The 19,181-nt window shown below is 34.2% G+C and overlaps 1 protein-coding gene across 4 annotated transcripts in view; it reads right to left on the minus strand.

Annotated features, from left to right (window-relative positions):
* Positions 1-19,181, minus strand: part of CUL5 (cullin 5) — an 89,694-nt gene that overhangs the window by 19,781 nt on the left and 50,732 nt on the right. For all 4 annotated transcript variants that reach the window (XM_081282062.1, XM_081282063.1, XM_081282061.1 and 1 more), the window contains 4 exons: positions 11,680-11,773; positions 9,572-9,702; positions 9,040-9,147; positions 4,681-4,745 (listed from right to left, as the gene is read on the minus strand). In XM_081282062.1, the coding sequence (XP_081138188.1) occupies positions 4,681-4,745; positions 9,040-9,147; positions 9,572-9,702; positions 11,680-11,773 (398 nt within the window). The remainder of the gene's footprint in view (positions 1-4,680; positions 4,746-9,039; positions 9,148-9,571; positions 9,703-11,679; positions 11,774-19,181) is intronic.

The raw sequence follows: 19,181 nt of genomic DNA on the forward strand, positions 1-19,181 counted from the left end.
GTAATCATATATGCACATAGGGTAATAATGTCCAATTCATTAATGCTACCATCATTCCTATATCCATTGCTCCTCCCTGCCCTTCAGTCCCCTCTGTCTAATCCATAGTACCTCCAAGGAATGGAATCTTTACATAGTTTTAAAGTACTACCCAAAAATATAAAGAGAAAAAAGAGTACCTTTGCAGCAGGGAGATCCAGTACATATCAACTTAATGAAATGACCAAAGTAAAGTCTAGTAGTATAGTAAAACAAATCATGTTCCTTCAGATAAGAACAAAGTTTCACTTTTTCTTTTTTCTTTTGGTATTAGAGATTTAACCCAGGGGTGCTTTACCACTGAGTCACATCCCCACATCCCCAGCTTTTTAAACTTTGAAACAGGGTCTCACTAAGTTGCTTAGGGCCTTGTAAGTTGCTGAGGCTGGACTCAAACTTGAGATCCTCTTGCCTTGGCCTTCTGAGTCTCTGGGATTACAGAGATGCACTACCATGTCTGGCACAAAATTTTACTTCTGCCAAAGATGCAAACCTGAATCTCATTTATAGGAACCATCAGATTAACACGACCTAAGGAACACTATAAAAAACTGGCCTGTATTCTTCAAAAGGACAAGGTTACAAGAGTCAAAGAAAGAGCTGGTTTCTGACCAAGAAAGATCAAAGAAATATGACAACATAAAAACAACACATGATTCTGTATTGAATATCTTTGCTGGAAAAACATATGGTCAATTCATGAAATTTAAATTACACTGCAGTATGTATCATAATTTCCTGATTCTGGAAGTTGTTTTGTGATTATGTTTACACTAATATACTGAATGATAAACAATTTACTCTCGAATGATTCTAGAAACAGTATTTTCAGTATTTGCTATGAGAAACAGATAATAAGGGCACAGTAGTTATGACTTTATGCATATATACACATTTGACTACTAGGAAGAAATGAGTAAATTCCCTGAAAATCTAACTTAACCAAATAACTAGATTAACTGCAAAATCTGAAGACCTTTTATCTACTAAAGAAATTGAACTCATAGTAAAAAAAAAACTTGCCACTAGAAAACTTCAGGCCCAAATGGTTTTACTTACGAATTCTACCAGACATTTAAGGAGAAGTAATACCAATTACACTAACTCTTTCAGAACATACAGGAGAGAGTAACTTCCAATCCTTATGAGGCCAACATAATGATACCAGATATTACAAACATTATTAAAAAGTAAACCATAAAAGCTACAAAGACCAGAAAGAAAGGCAAATCCTTCATGAATTGGGAATGAATTGGGGTGGGGGGAGAAAAAAATTATACCACCTAGATTCAAGATTTACTATAGAACTATACTAATCATGATTATGTGATAATAGCCTAAAGAACCCAAATAAATCACTGGAACTGAACAGAAAGCCCAGAAATGGATGACCATTTTAAAGTCACCTAAGGTTTTTATGGAAAGGTAATGTATTGGGGAATGGAAAGTCTTTTCAATAAATGGTTCTGAAGCCACTTACTAACCATATGGTAAACAAAAGAAATTTAATCTCTAACTTACAACATACACAACCATTAATTTAAGATAGATCTTAGATGTAACTGTAAAAGCTAAATTATAAAGTTCCTAGGAGAAAACAAAGAACATCTTCATGTCCTAGGGTTGAAGCAGAAAAAGATTTCCAAGATACAGAAAGCAACAAGAAAAAAAAAAAGAAAGAAACACACACACACACACACACAAAATTACTTAACATCAGTAACATGAGGGAGGGGGGTATCAAAACTATAATGAGGGCTGGGGCTGTAGCTCATTGGTCGAGCACCTACCTCACATGTGTAAGGCACTGGGTTGGATCCTCAGCACCACATAAAAATAAATATTGTGTCCAACTACAACTAAAAACAAAATTTTAAAAATGTAAAAAAAAAAATCTATAATGAGATACAACTACATACATCTGGAATAACTAAGATTAAAATGACATTACCAAAACACTGATGAGAATGAGGATCAAATGGCACTTTCACACTTTGTTGGTGAAAGTGTAAAACAGTACAATCTCTTTGGAAAACAAACTGTTACATTAAAAAATGGAAAAATCTCGTAGACAATGCTGAATCAAAGAAGTTTTATATACAAAAAGCACATATTGTATGATTTCATTTATATGAAGTCTTATATCAGATAAAACCTATCTATACTGAAATAATTAGACCAACAGCTGCCTCTGAGAGGAAGTAGGGTGAGACTTACAGGGAATAGATATGAGGCAATGATCTAACATGATGGAGATACTGTATATCTTAATAGGAGTATGCATTTGTTAAATTTGGCCCAATTATACACTTAAGATGTATGCAAATGTCTATGTAAATTTTACCTCAAAACAAATATCAAATTTAATTAATGAGTTCATGCTAATGTGTTCAAGGAGTAGGATTATCAATGTATGAAACTTCTTTAGAAATTCATTTAAGAAGTTGTCTGATGGAGGGCAGGGGTTGTAGCTCAATGGTAGGGCACTTGCCTAGCACATCTGAGGTACTGGGTTTGATCCTCAGCACCACATAAAAATAAATAAATAAAACAAAAGTATTGTGTCCATCTACAACTTAAAAAAAAAAAAAGAAGTTGACTGATGGATGTATGTAGGGAGATATATGTTTGGTAAAGCAATTATAGTAACTTTACTCCGAGTTTGAATCTTTCACAAAAAAACACTTGAGTATAGGAGAGTAAGGAAAATCTATATAATCACACATAGTTATCACAAAGATGTAGTATAATGTTTCATATATTTCATAATTGCTAAAAGAGAATGGGACCTATGCCCTTCAACCATATCAATTACTATCACAGAACAAATGACTCAGATGTCTTCGGTTGTTTTTTGGTTTGTTTTGGTACTGGGGATTGAACCCAGGGGCACTTTATCATGGAGTCATATCACCAGCCCTTTTTTTATCTTTTGAGACAGGGCCTTACTAAGTTGCTGAGGCTGCCCTCAAACAAGATCCTCCCGCCTCTCAGCCTTTCAGATTGTTGTGATTACAGGTGTGTACCACTGCACCTGGCTCAGATGTCTTCTACTGTAATACTATTCAACCTATGTAGATCAAAAAAGGAAAAAATGAAAAGATTAAAATAAAAAACTCCAATTACTTTTCCTTAAAAAAATGTTATTTTTCAGGGCTGTAGTTGTGGCTCAGTGGTAGAGTGCTTGCCTAGCATGTAAGGCACTGGGTTCAATCCTCAGCACTACATAAAAATAAATAAAATAAAGATATTGTGTCGGGGCTGGGGATATGGCTCAAGCGGTAGCGCGCTCGCCTGGCATGCGTACGGCCCGGGTTCCATCCTCAGCACCACATACAAACAAAGATGTTGTGTCCGCCGAGAACTAAAATAAATAAATAAATTCTCTCTTTCTCTCTCTCTCTCCCTCCCCCTCTCCTCTCTCTTTAAAAAAAAAAAAAAAAGATATTGTGTCCATCTACAACTAAAATAAAAAATAAAAATAAAAAATGGTACTTTTCAAATATTTTGGCATTATATATACATTTTCTTTAAAAAAGTAATTAGCAACTAGAAAGTGTATCAAAAATTTTTAACCTTTATTGCAACTTAGTACTATACTCTGAAGGGACTATAACTAGTTCATGGAATAATATTTCATAAATTTCAATTCTCAGATGTTCTGAAATTATACATAGCATATGTAAATTCATCTTACCAAAGTGTGTGTGTGTGTGTGTGTGTGTATGTGTGTGTGTGTGTGTGTGTCTGTGTGTCTGTATGCGCTCGCGCACGCTCTGGGGATCAAACCCAGAGCCTCATGCATACCAGGCAAGTGCTCTATCAAAGAGATCAAATTTTAAAAATGATAATACAACCTACAGTAAAATGATTTTCTGGGTGGGAGAGGAAGGGAGGAAGCATGGGGGTAGGAAAGATGGTAGAATGACTTGGACACCATTACCCTCATATAAAGACTCGAATGGTGTGAATATACTCTGTATACAACCAGAGATATGAAAAAATATGTTCTACATATGTACTATTAATCGTAATGCATTCTGCTGTCATATATAATAAATTAGAATAAATTAAAAAATGACTTCCCTTTTAATTTTTATTTATTTATTTTATTTGGTACCAGGGATTGAATCCAGGGCGCTTAACCACTGAGCCATATCCCCAACCCTTTTATTTTCAGACAGGGTCTTACTAAGTTGCTTAATGTTGCTAAGCCAGTCTTAGCTTTGAACTGGCAATTCACCTGCTTCAGCCTCCTGAGTTGCTGGGATTATAGTCATGCACCATCATGCCTGGCTTGATTTCCCTTTTTATATCATTATAGTGAATCCTCATTTTCTGGACTTTCCATGTAATAGAATACCTTTAGTGACTAACAAAGGGAAAATAATCAAGTAGAGATTCTAAAAGATTAGGAACAACATTTTCTACTTCAAAAGATAAAGACAATATATTTTGTCATAAAAGAAGAATAAAAAAATATAAATTGAAGAGTTTTAATAACCAAGGACAACAAGAATCCTAAGAGAAACAACAATAAAAACAAACCTAATAGGGAAGTAGAGTACTCTGCTGACCTAGTAACAAGTAATACAGTCCAAGCACTTTAAATATTTTTAAATATGGTTTTTAAAAGCTTACCCTTTTTGCTTCAAAGGTAATTCAAGTTTAAATATAGTAGCATCATTTACAACTGCTTTATACGCCTGCAAAAAATAATTTGAAATGGAATATGAGCATTATTTTGAAGATCTGAGTAAACAGATAAATCAATACACTATTAAAAACATAAAAATACAAGTTTTGTCATTTTGTTTTGTTGTGGTGCTGAGGAAAGAATAGAAGGACTCACAGATCTATATCCTCAGCCCATTTTTTTGTTATTTTAGTTTGGCTTTTTTTGTGGTAGTTGGGATTGAACCCAGGGCCTCTCCCATGCAAAGCAAGCACTCTACCTCTGAACTACACCCCAGCCCCAGCCCAGTTTTTACATTTAATGGTATGTCTGGTCTCAGAGAATATGTTTTCATAGACTTTGTTCAAAACTGAAATGCACTCTGGCATGCTATAACTATGAATATTCTCAAGTGAGGTATTAAAGCTGCCTGACAAATAATTCACTGTTTTCTCTCATCCTTCTAGACGGTTTTGTACCATTTCCTTTCTCTTCAAACCTCCAATGGTTTCTTCTTCATGAACGCTCAACAAATAATGTAGCTTTCTATTTTACTGATAAAACTTAATCAGAATTTCCTCTTTTTACTCATTAATTTTCCCTTTCCATTGTTCCTCTAGTCTTAGCATACTGCATATTGTTATGCTCAACTCCTATAGAATTATTAAATTACCATCTCTAATTTCTTTCTGGCTTTTTTTTTTTTTTTTTGTACCAGGGATTGAACCCATAGGTGCTTTAACACTGAGCCATATCCCAGCCCTGTTTTTTTTTTTTTTTTTTTTTTGAGAGAGACAGGGTTTAAGTTCCTGAGAACTTAGGACCTCTCTAAGTTGCTATGGCTGACTCTGAACTTGTGATCCTCCTGCCTCAGAAGCTGAGCTGCTGGGATTACAAGTATATGCCACCACACGAGGCTTTCTTTTCTGCATTCTTATTGAAAACCACTAATCAGGCTTTCAGACCACCAGTCCACCCAACTACTCTTGTAAAAGTCACTCACAACCTCAATGTTGATAAAGACAATAATTAACAATTTCCATTAATTCTACCTATCAGTAGCGTTTTAAAATAGCATGTTACACTTTTTTTTCCCCCCGTTTTCAAGCACACTACACTCTCCTGGTCATTCTCCTTCCTCCTGCATAAATGATGGTTCTTCATTTTTCTAACAACTAAATATCAGAATGCCATATTCTCTTTTCAATCTTCACTCATTACTTTGGTGACTGTAGGCAGTATTAATGATTTAAAAATCGCCTACATATTGGAGCTGCAAAAAATTATTTTTCCAATTCTGCTCTCTCCCTTAAACTCAAAATTTCCACATGGATGCTTAACAGACATTTCAAAGTTAATTTGTTCAAAACTGTCTGATTTCTCTGCAACTATATCCCCAAAACTTATTTCTCCGAAAGTCTTACCCATCATATTATATGTTATTTTAAATATTCAGATTAATGAACCTGAATGCCATGCTTTAATGGTCTCTATCACCTTACACATTTAATTCATTAGCAAGTCCTGTAGAGTCTTTTATCATAACATGATCTTAATCCCAGTGATCCCTTCTCTGGGAATATACTCAAAGGAAATAAAATCACTACTTTATTAATTTATTTTTTTACATCACCACTTTATAAAGATATCTGCACTCCTTTGTTATTTGTAGCATTATTCACAATTGCCAAGAGATAAAAACAACCAACCTAAGTGTCCACTGACGGATAAATGGATAAAGAAACTATAGTACATATATAAAATGGAATATTATTCAGCCCTAAAGAGAGTGACATCTTGTCATTTGCCACAACATGAACAAACCTGGAAAATATATGCTAAGTAAAATAAGCCAGACAGAGAAAAAAATCTTGCATGATCTTACGTATATGTAGAATAAAAGTATATTAAAAAATACAAAGGTACAGAACAAACAATGGTTATCAGAGATGGGAATGGGGAGTAGAGCAGGGAGGAAATGGGGAAATGCAAGTTAGAGAATACAAAGCAGTGGATATACAGGATAAACAAGTTTAGAGACCTAACAATGTACAACATAAGGATTACAACTAATAACATATTACTGTACATAGGACTCATGCTAATGAACTCATTTTAGCTGCCTTTGCTACTAAAAAATTAAAACAAAACATGTGACACAGTGGATGTTAACTGAACTTCACTCAGCAACTTTTTACTGTCTATATGTAGTCCACAATGTTATGTTTAAACTTAAATATATACAACTAAAAAATGAGAGGAAGGAAGGTGGGGAGGGAGGAAAAGAGGGAGAAAAGGAAGAGGATGGAAGAAAAGAGACATTAAATTTGAGAACTCAATAGGATGTTAGAGTTAGTAAGACGACAATGGCCTGGCATAACATCAGTGTGGACAGAGATCAGCACTCTAAGAACATGATTTAAAGACAGAGTTCATGCGTTTGGGGGGTGGGGGTCAGCCAAAGCATCTCTGAGAAGTCACTTTTAGAGGCCATTGTCCCTTTTATCGTTAAGTCCCAAGCCACACAGCTAGTGAAACACATTTTGCCAATCCTCTTTGACATTCCCAGACTTTTTCCACTGTTCATATCTGTATCTGTACCTTAAAGGTGTTTTTTCTAAAACTGGAAATATGTGCAGCATGTGCAGATAGCAAGTTAGAAAATGCCAGAGAATCAACACTTTCTGGGTGGGGTAATTTGAACAGTTTTTAAAAACTTTCACAAAGTTTCCCTGCAGGATTAAGCTATAGTAGCTCATTGTAGATATGACAAAAAAGAAAAAAATTGACAAAAAATGACAAAAAAGAAAAAATTTTGTTGGCTACAGTTCCTTCTATCATCTTCTCTGTTTTCACCTGTGCTCCCTCAATTTTCCAAATAAATTATTTGTATTAAAAAAAAATTTTAACTACTTTTGACCACCTCTCCATCACTGTAAGTCTCCAACATCATTTATTTGATTATCTCATGTTCTTGCTGCTTCTCTTGACTTTCTTCACTTTTTAAAAAATTTCCCCAGTAGTCCTGTTAATATGTAAGCCAGGTCCTATGACTCTCTTCAAAATCTTTCAATGACTTCCCATCCTACTCACAGTAAAAACCAAACTCCTTACAAGATCTGGGATCCTGTGTGGCTTAATTTCCTACTATTCTCGCCTTCACTCCCTTCTACTCTGGCCACAATGACTGCTTCTGCTGTTCCTGGATTATGACAGGTTATTTTCCTGCTTAAAGCCCTTGCATCTGCTGTTTAATCTGGCTGCAACACTCGCCCCTTGGTCAGTCCCATAAACTTATTCCTTTCAGTCTCAATTTAAAGATCACCACAAAAGCCTCTGTAGAGTACTTAAGACTTTAAACCACCTCATCACCTTCACATTCCATTAATTATTTCCCTAATTATGTTCTTAATTATCTAAAACAAACAAAAAGAGTGAGGAAAAAAGTCAACTAGAGAAAGCTGATTGTCCTTTCAGAGTCACAGGAAAAAAGTCAAATTTGGAAAGTAATAAAAGGTAGTTGAAGAGGGGACAAAACTAATGGCAATTTTTCATGATAGGTTTATGACATTTAAAAAGTGTTCTCAGGACAATATGATGTTTCATTATCTTTGCCCCACACTAGTGAGGATGGGAAAAGATGGTTCATTATGCAAATTCTTCCCTGGGAAGCAAAGACAAATGTGACATTACTCTGGAAGGAGTCTTATAAGAGGACAAAGAATGGAAGAATCAACTCTGCATGTAATGAGCTGGAGAGAGGTGGGGTATAACAAGGAAGTTACAGATGAAGTATACATTGAATTAAGTCTTTGGAAAGATGAATAGAAATTCAATAATCAGCAATATTCAAAAACAGGACAACATTCCTGGGAAAAATGAAGAAGAGAATAATTTTTAAGCTAAGTTCTTGTTCAGAAGGATATCCAATGCTTACAAAAAATTACCAAACCAAATATAATAAATACACTATGTTCACTAAAGAAAAAAATAGAGTTGCTAGGTTTTTAGTTTGAGATTTTTAGCATGATAATTAATGCTTATTAAAAAGAAGTTATGCCAGGCACAGTGGTGCATGCCTATAATCCCTCAGCTCGGGAGGCTGAAGATCGTAAGTTCAAAGCCAGCCTTAACAACTTAGTGAGGTCCTGAGCAACTTGAATAAAATAAAAAATGTTTTTAAAAAAGGGGTCTGGGATATGGTTCAGTGGTTAATTATCCCTGGGTTTAATCCCTGGTAACAAAAAGCAAAACAAAACAAAACAAAGCAGTAATTACAACAGAAGCACTTTTAATATAAAATGTCAATATACAGAAATGGATACCTTATCTCTTGCAGTAAGAAATCGTGGATCATCCTGAAAAGCTTCTTTGACAAGTTTACTAAATCTATTGAATAGCGTAAGCAACTGTTCAACATATTTCTCAGAGTCCTGAAAAAAAAAAAGTTTTACATTTAATTGAGTTTAATAATGGATTCACTGTGACATTTTTGTACATGCATATATTGTACATTGTTCGTGTCCCTCTATCCTAATTATGTTATCCTAATTACTCTCTCCCCAACTTCTTTCTATTCCCAATTTTTCTAGTCTTTTCCCAGTCCTTAAGTCTCCTTTCTACTTTCTGGCCTTCTTTTTAAAATTGAGTTTTAAAAGGAAAATAATTATACAAAAATGAGAAAATATAATTTTAATATAAGACTATAGTCTTAAAACTAGGAAAATTTTTTTGTTAAAAATAAAAGGTGTTCCAATATTACTATTTTGCCATTTCAATTATTATTTTAAATACTTGATCCTGCATTTAAAAAATAATCTTGATATACTTCTATCATTGCCACTGGAGAAAACTTACAGTAGTAATAGTTTCAGCAGCTGCTACCATATCTGCCAATCCAGCACTAATGATATGTTCTTCCAAATCTTTCAACATTGGCTCTATCCCATTAGGAACTTTGTCCATCAATGAAAACATTAAATGTAACTCTGAAAGGACAGAACATACTCATATAATTATTTTATTCACTAGAATAAATTTTCTCTCTGATTTACATCATGAAATGCCTGTGGTAATAAGAATTTGGAGAGATATTAGTTAGAAGTTTATAAAGGTAATAGTATTGTGTGAGTACAATTAGTTAGGAGTTGTAATTATAACTCCCTGATCTATCTTCTCAGTTTGACAAAAATTATTTTTAAAAAATATAATTAAACATTATTACCCTATGTACATATATAACTATATGACTGGTGTGATTCTACACCATGTACAACCAGAAGAATGAGAAATTATACTCCATTATATATGATGTATTAAAGTGCATTCTACTGTCATGTATAAATAATTAAAACAAATTAAAAAATATCTAATTAAAAGTGATCACAAACTGTAAAACCCAATTCCATTTGACCTCCCATGACAATTTTTTTTTTTTTTTTTTTTTTTGGTGGTGGTGCTGGGGATTGAACTCAGGGCCTCACACATGCTAGGCAAGCACTTTACCACTGAGCCACATCCCCAACCTGAGATAAAATATTTTTTATTTTAGAAAGCATAAAAGTACTGAAGTTTAGACAGAAGACTAGTACATTTCATAAAGTAGTTGCAATATTACATATATAGCCATATAATTAAAGGGTTAAAAAATTACAAGTAGTAAAAATTATAAAAGAAATATGGTAGACATAATATAAAACTGTATTCATAATTTTTCAATTCACAAAGCACTTTTTCCTGTTATATATCACTTAATTGACACAAAAACCTTACTTAACAGTACTGATTAACACTAAGTATAAATCCTTTATTATAGAGAGTTCAACATGGATCACACCTACTTTACTTATACTGGCATATAATATTCAAACATTTCACTTGTGCCAATGAGTAGCTTTCTCCCTACCCACATCTCCAGTATTGGGGATTGAACTCAGGGGCTTTCTATCACTGAGCTACAACCTGCCTTTTTAGTTTTTGAGACAGGTTCTCACTAAATTGCCAAATCTGATCTCAAATTTGAGATCCTCCTGTCTCAGCCTCCCAAGTAGCTGGGATTATAGGCATGTGCCATAGCACCTGACTGAAATGCAACTAAAGATTAAAGGGGACCTTGCAGTTAAACACAATAAAATCTAGAAAATACACCAAAATGTTAAAAGTGGTTCTCTAAGGGTAAAAAGGATATGAACAATTTTTGTTTTATTAAATACTTGCTGCCTACCAAAATACCTTTCTTTAAAAAATTTTCAATTGGAGGGGGGTAAAAGAATAAAAATTATTAACCCGAAGTATTTCATTACTTTCTAAAAATATTTACCACAAGGTTCCACAAAAAAGTCAAATACCAGGGCTGGGGTTATGGCGCAGTGGTAGAACGCTCACCTAGAGTGTGTGAGGCACTGGGTTGGATTCTCAGCACCACATATAAATAAATTAATTAAATAAAGGTCCATTAACATCTAAAAAATATTTATTAAAAAAAGTCAAATACCTAGTCCTATCCTATACTGTAAATTTACAATTTAAATTGGTCTTTAAATGCAGAGTTCAACTTTTGAGAAAAAAATGGGAAATTCACCACATACACCTAAAGAAATGAAATGCTTACAAATGAAATTTGCAAACTCCTTAATAGTCTTTCTGTCTTAAATATTTTACCATTTCTTTAAGCTCAGGTTATGCTAACAAATATGCCTATGTGTAAAAGAATAATCTAACAGCAATTTATTTAATGACCTGCTTCAAAGACACTCTTTTTTTAAAAAATTTTTTTAAAGAGAGAGAGAATTTTTTTAATATTTATTCTTAGTTCTCAGCGGACACAACATCTTTATTTGTATGTGGTGCTGAGGATCGAACCCAGGCCGCACGCATACCAGGCGAGCGCGCTACCACTTGAGCCACATCCCCAGCCCTCAAAGACACTCTTAAAACAGAAAAGTTTTATGTGATGTTTTACCTACTTTCAGTTTCATTTCGCTTGATCATGCCTTGGCACTCCGCTAAGATAGTCTCTTTAAATGATGTCACCAGGGCATTTACACAGCATTCCATGAGCTGAAACACAGTAAAAATTAGTCATGGCTACTCTAATTTTCATAGCACTAATCTATCCAATACACAAAATAAACCATGTTATTCAATAGAAAAAAATTAAGTAAACTAAAGTAGATTTTACTTACCTTTATTATAGGATTATTGAGGATGGATACTTTATCCTAGTTTACCAAAGTATATTTCTAAGAATAATGCTATAGAACTTCGGTTCTCTTTAGAAATTTTAACAAAAGTCCCCAAGGAGGGGAGAAAAAACTAAAAATATACAAAAACAAAATAAAAAAAAACCTTTTGATTAATTTATCCTATCTGGAGAGAACCTATACTAGAATTAGATTCTAAAATATAGTGACATTCATTTAACAAAATATTACTGGATACCTACCACATGAGTGGGCATCAAAGAAATGTTTAGAAGACACAAAAGAGTAAGATATAACCCCTGTTCTGGAAAAGATCATTATCTAATTGAAGGTGAAAACCTAAAGTGCTCCCACAGGATAGTATCTAAATTGGATCTTGAAAAATTAGTATAAGTCCTAAAATTAACTGCGAATTCTAGGGAAAAGAAGGTACACATGGAAGGGAAGACATAGAAGAAGTCGGGAAAGGAGGGAGGGAGCCACAAACATGAACAAAAACCTATGGTTTGGGATTTTATTCTACAGCTAGGAAAGAAAGAACCAAGAAAGGTTTAAACAGAGGATAAAAATAATGAGATTCTCATCTCCTCAAGTCACTGTTACAGATCCGTGTCACAAGAGGAAGGCAGGTGGTATGCAGTGGGTGCAAAAGACTGGTAAAATACTTCAAGTAAGATGGGTGTCTAGAATTCTCGGAGGCCACCAGGAAAAATCCCCTAAAGGGAGCAAAAGATATCCACACTATTCCTGCTCCTTCCTTGTTATGCAATTACTTATTCCTCTTGAAGGGATCAAATAAAATAGGCTGTAAGTTCTGAAGTAAGATATCTTAAGGCTGATATCTCTCTTCTGAAAAACAGATAATCTATCTGTATTAGGGGGGGTAAGTATTTTTGTCTTAAAATTCTTTGTTAAAAATTCCTCTCTTGGGGCTCAAGCGGTAGCGCGCTCCCCTGGCATGCATGCAGCCAGGGTTCGATCCTTAGCACCACATACAAACAAAGATGTTGTGTCAAAAAATATTGAAAAATTCTCTTTCTCTCTTAAAAAAAAGTCCTCTTGGAATCAATATAATGTTGATAATTACTTAATTTGAATTTAATTAATAAGTCATAATTACACTATTCTTCCTATTTTAAAAAATGTTTTAAAATTTTCCTTTAATAAAAAAGCTTTTTTCCTTCAAGGTTCTCTAATCCATGTATCTATCTCATTTCTGTCCTACCAAAAAATACAGACTTGAAATGGTTGAGAAATTCTTGCCTTGTAATGTGGGAAGCTCCTCCAGTCTTTATTAGCTCTGGAATATGCACAAGTAAACACTCCTATCCTTCTGCAGCAAAATCTGAATGAGAACGGGCAAAGCTAACTGTATGTAACTACTGGAGGACAAAGAAAAATTGCAATTTAAATAAATTTTAGGCCTCAGTCTCTGATCTGTTTTCTATTTCACTGAAAATTTTCACCTTGCATATTATCCTGGTCAGTCCAAATTTTTCAGATTCCAAAAATGTCGACCACTGTTTCAAACTTTTTGCTGTAGAATCATGCTTTCTTTCTTTCTTTTTTTTTTTTTTTTGTGGTGGTGCTGAGAATTGGCCCATAGCTCAGAACATGCTAGGCAAGCACTCTACCACTGATCTATACTCCCAGCCCTTTTTATTCATTCATTTTGCTTTTTAGAGACAGATCTTACTAAGTTGCTCAAGCTGGCCTTGAACTTGGGAACCTTTTCCTCAGCCTCAGAAGTATGCCACTATGCCCAGCATGAAATCAGCTGTAACCAGTTTATTTACTTTTATTATTAAATGACACAGAACAGAAAAAAAAAATAGAACACATCACACATTGTAACAAAAAAACTTTTGTTTCAGATTATGTGCAAATGAACAAAGAACAGTAACCCGAAGTACAAAATGTATTTCTTATTGTGGATTATAATGAGGATTAAAAGAATAGACTGACAAAATATTGAAGAAAACTACACAGAACTTGGTAACTGTTTAGATAAAAGGCATTAGGGAAATAAAAGGTGTTGAAGTAGTTTTCAGCTTGAGGGGTTAAACAATTATTATAGGTAGGTTTATGAGTGCTTACTATACACTAGGCATAAGGCAAAATTCTTTACATCTATTATCTAATTTAACAAGCACGACCACCTTATGAAACAGCAATTTAATTTATGTAGACATAGGCTTAGAATGGCTAAATAATTTGCAAACTTTACACACTTAGTTCATAAGGACTAGAGCTATAATTTGAGGTTGGGTATGTAAGAAAAGCCTTCAACTTCTTTTTTTTTTTTAACTACACCAATAGAGTATGTATGTATTTAGTAATGCCTACATGTTCAGAACTGAGTTAAGTGTTTCAAGGATTTCAGAAGTAAAAAAAAAAAAAAAAAAAAAAAAAAAATATGGTTCACACCCTCTATGATTCTATAGTCCAGTTGGGAACATATAATTTGGGGAGGTTAGATAGTACTGGAAATTGAACTCAAGACCTTGGGATGCTAGGCAAGCACTCTACCACTGAGTTACACTGTCAATTCAGGAACATATAATTACATACCTGAAAACATGCTTCATATATACTGATGAAAAGAAGTTCAATTTCACTAACAAGCAAAGAAGCAGAAATAGATGCATTATCATTACACCACAAATTCACAAGGACAGAGACCATACTCCATTCACAACTATATAGTCATGGCCTTGCAAATCATTGGTGCTTGATAAATAACACAACAAAACAGTCTATGATTTGCTACTAAATCTAGTGCAGAAACAACAGATACTGTAGGAATTCAAGTAAGAGGAAAGTGATAAATGCTGAAGAATCTGGGCTACTTTATTACAAGTGGGTTATAAAGATACTATTAACATGAGTCTAAGAAAAATAATATAGGATGAGTTATATCAATGAGTAAATATTCCTCACTGAGTACAGTGACTCTTGCTGGACAGAATTAAATTAGAAAAACAGGTTAGGGCAAAATTCTGAAGAGTCTTGAAAATCAGTGTAAGAAATAATGATACTATGATTTTTAAACAAAGAAGTAAAATAATAAAAATGATGTTTGTAAAAGATCAGTTTAACTAAAAAGAAATACAAATGGTCAATAAGAACAAATATGCCCAGTCTCATTAGTCATTTTTAAATGCATATAAAATCATCTTTAATCTATGATGCTGGGAGACTGGCAAACATATACTGACAAAACCCTAATCAGCAGATATATGGATACAGAGGTACACTATTGATGGGAGTAAGAATTACAAGATTCCTCAAAGTCATTCTGGTATTACAGAGAAATTTATAAATGGCTGATATCCTTTGTTCAGTAATCTCATTTTCAGGAGATTCCATTCCAAGAGAATGCCAAGTATGAGGAAAGAGGCATACATAGAGATATTAAAAAAAGAAATAGACATATAAAGATATTCCAGGAAGTAGTACTTATAAGAAATAAATTATAAACAATGAAAATTGCCATTATGTAGGTATATTACAGTGTAGATAGACTGTAATAGAATTGTGTGGTGTAAAAATGCACAATGTCATATATTTCTGTTAAAATGCTAGAACACAGGAAGGAAGGAAAGCAAGTATTTTAGAGGGAAGTAAGAAAAAAAGAAAGACAAGAAAAAACATAAGCCAAACAAGTATGACACAATGATACTACTGGTAGAATCTGGAGGCTGGGTATGGGTAGGTAAGGTTCACTATACTATTTTATCCCCTATGTAAATATTTGAAATCTTTCACAACAAAGCTTTTTTTTTAAACATAGAATAATTATATTATAGATTCCTGTATATTGAAAAATCTTTCAGAAGACTATTTTATCTATGCAAAAAGAAGAAAGGGATACTACTAGATAGAGTTCTCTCCTTATTTCAAATGAGTTTTGTCCTAAATAGGGTTGGTTCCTTGAATTAAATTCTTCAAGGAGGACAGAGAACATGTTAATACTCTTCTAAATGTCTTCCCCATCATTTACCAAATTACTATATACATAGACTCGAACCTAAATATATACTTGTTATTTGAAAAACACATCTTGTATGGAAAGGATAGTGATAAACCATCTCTCTCACCTTGTATCCCTTTCTGTCTCCTTTTGCTAGCTTCCGTGAAGAAAAAAACTTTTTGCCATATGCCATCAACTCCTGTACTTGTTTGCCTGAGATGAGCACAACTTCTAAATCCATAGCAATCTCTCCCCAGAGGTCTGCAAGGTGAAACACTTTAACTATCAATGTGCTTGATGTTTTACTCTCTGCTACAGCAAGACTATAAACTCTTCAAAGATGTGCCATAAACACAGCAGGCACTCGATAACTATTTGTTCAATGATGAATTCACAGGTCTTTGAAGATGAAAGGTAGGCTATGTGATATGGTAGATTCTTCTTTTGGTGGTATTCAGTTTGCACAATTAATTCTATTTCATTGAAATTTAGCAAAAAGCAACAAGAATAGTTCCGACTACCATTAATTATAGAAGTTTGTGAATAATAATTTGCCTTGCCTCAGCTATAAAATTGAGTTGAGCTAAAAATTATCTTAGTTTTTTCTACTTTAAGACAACTATCAAAAAAAAAAAAAAAAAAGACAACTATCATCAGGCCCTTAACAATACAAGGATATCTGTACCATATTCAAGGGTTAATTTATTCTATGTGTGGTAGGCTATTCTCAAAATTAATTTCTCTTGACCTTTCTACCTTGGTTGAGATTCTTTTTCTATCAATATAACTGGTGGTCCTTGTTTCATTTCTAAACTATAAAAATAACCCTTTATAATAAGCAATGAAGAATGACTCCTGACTTTTAAAAAATATTTTTAGTTGTAGATAGACATAATGCCTTTGTTTCATTCATTTTTATATTTATTTTTTTATATTTATTTCTTTTTTACTTGTAGCTGAACACAATACCTTTATTTTATTTATTTATTTTTAGGTCATGCTGAGGACCAAACCCAGGGCCTCGAACGTGCTAAAGGAGTGCTCTACTGCTGAGCCACAACCCTAGCCCTTTATTCATTTATTTTTATGTGGTGCTGAGGATCAAATCCAGTGCCTCACACATGGTAGGTAAGTACTCTACCACTGAGCCACAATCCCAGCCCTCTTTTTAACTTTTGGGATACTGTCCTTAACATGCCAAAATACTGAAGTTTAACAAATATTTATTGTTATTTAATAATTTATAACTTGTGACCTATGTGATTTTTTTTTTTTTTGGTAGCAGGTATTGAACCCAGGGGTGCTTTGCCACTGAGCCATATCCCCATTCCTTTTTATTTTTAATTTTGAGACAGAATCTAAGTTGTAGATGCCAGCTTTGAATTTGTAATTCTCCTGCCTCAGCCTCCCCAGTCGCTGGGATTACAGGTGTGTGACACTGTACCCAATACTTATTCAGTTTTTAAAGTCAGTTTTGCATATAAATAAGATAGTGAAACAGTTTCTACTCTTAGAATTGGTAAGCAATTTTCTTCAAAGTAGAACCTAAAAATATAAGCTATCATTCAGGCACAGTCCTACATGTTTAATATACCATGTATTTTATTTAATTCTGACAAGAATGGGTATTATTCCATTTTATAGTTACGAAAACAGGGATACAAAAGTTGAATAACTTGCCAAACACAGACAGCTATAAAATAATGAGCAGAATTCAAATCTTTATCTGATTTTAACATACGTGCTTTTAACCATTATAATACACTGCGCCTCCCTATCTGTGCCCTGGTCATTCTGAAGAGATGAAGGCTTATACTAACAATACACTTTTTCATTACACTACTGTATAAATAATTCATTTGCCTTTGGCATCTTCCTAAAAATAGGGACTAGATTTATCTTATCATTCCCAAAAAACACAAGGCCTGGCACTATAGGTTCATAATAAATTCTAACTGAATTCTTTTAGGAAATGACCATCACCTAAAAACTAACAACCACAGATAAATTTTAAAAGTAATTTTGTTTTTTTTTTCCTCACTCTTTTTTGAAGTTGTGTCACATTTTGCTGCCAATATGCCTGTTCAGCAGCACAGCTCTAGGGCCACTTAACCTTGTTTTACTAATATACCACTGCTCATTTGTTATAGACTCACATTCTGATAATCAAGTTTATCAGAGTTTTTATAAATTTGGACCCAAGAAGGGCTTAGGTGGCTATCCCTTAAATAAAAGTTAACAGTGGGACTTCCAGACATCTAGTGCAATACTCAAATGCTCAGAACTCTTGGTTTATTTTCTAGATTCCCCACTAAATTGCAAATAAATAGCTAAACTTGCTAAAAGGACTGTCCTCTGGATACATGAAGTACTAATATATTATACATACAAATGGAGATTCAAGTATGCTTATATAAACGTGCAAAGACACACACTCAAACACACAGCATTTGATTCAAATTTGGGCACTTGATCCAAGCTGGGCCAATTAGAACTGTACTAATTGAAACCAGGAAGAGAAGATTTATCACCTTGGATCACAAATTAGAATAGGCTGGGCTGGGGATGTGGCTCAAGCGGTAGCGCGCTCGCCTGGCATGCATGCGGCCCGGGTTCGATCCTCAGCACCACATACAAACAAAGATGCTGTGTCCGCCAAATACTAAAAAATAAATATTAAAAAAAAAAAAAAAAAAAAGAATAGGCTGGTAGATTTCATATTACCAACTTCAACAAAAAGCCTATCAAGGGGGCTGGGGATGTGGCTCAAGTGGTAGTGCGCTCGCCTGGCATGCGTGTGGCCCGGGTTCGATCCTCAGCACCACATACCAACAAAGACAGCAGTCAGAGAAATGCAAATCAAAACCACCCTAAGATACCATCTCACTCCAGTAAGATTGGCAGCCACTATGAAGTCAAACAACAACAAGTGCTGGCGAGGATGTGGAGAAAAGGGTACACTTGTACATTGCTGGTGGGACTGCAAATTGGTGCGGCCAATTTGGAAAGCAGTTTGGAGATTCCTGGGAAAGCTGGGAATGGAACCACCATTTGACCCTGCTATTGCCCTTCTCGGACTATTCCCTGAAGACCTTAAAAGAGCATGCTACAGGGATACTGCCACATCGATGTTCATAGCAGCACAATTCACAATAGCTAGACTGTAGAACCAACCCAGATGCCCTTCAATAGATGAATGGATAAAAAAAATGTGGCATCTATACACAATGGAGTACTATGCAGCAATAAAAAATGACAAAATCATAGAATTTGCAGGGAAATGGACGGCACT

The sequence above is a fragment of the Spermophilus citellus genome (assembly GCF_964194105.1).
Source record: "Spermophilus citellus genome assembly, chromosome: 2".
Classification (NCBI taxonomy): Eukaryota; Metazoa; Chordata; class Mammalia; order Rodentia; family Sciuridae; genus Spermophilus; species Spermophilus citellus.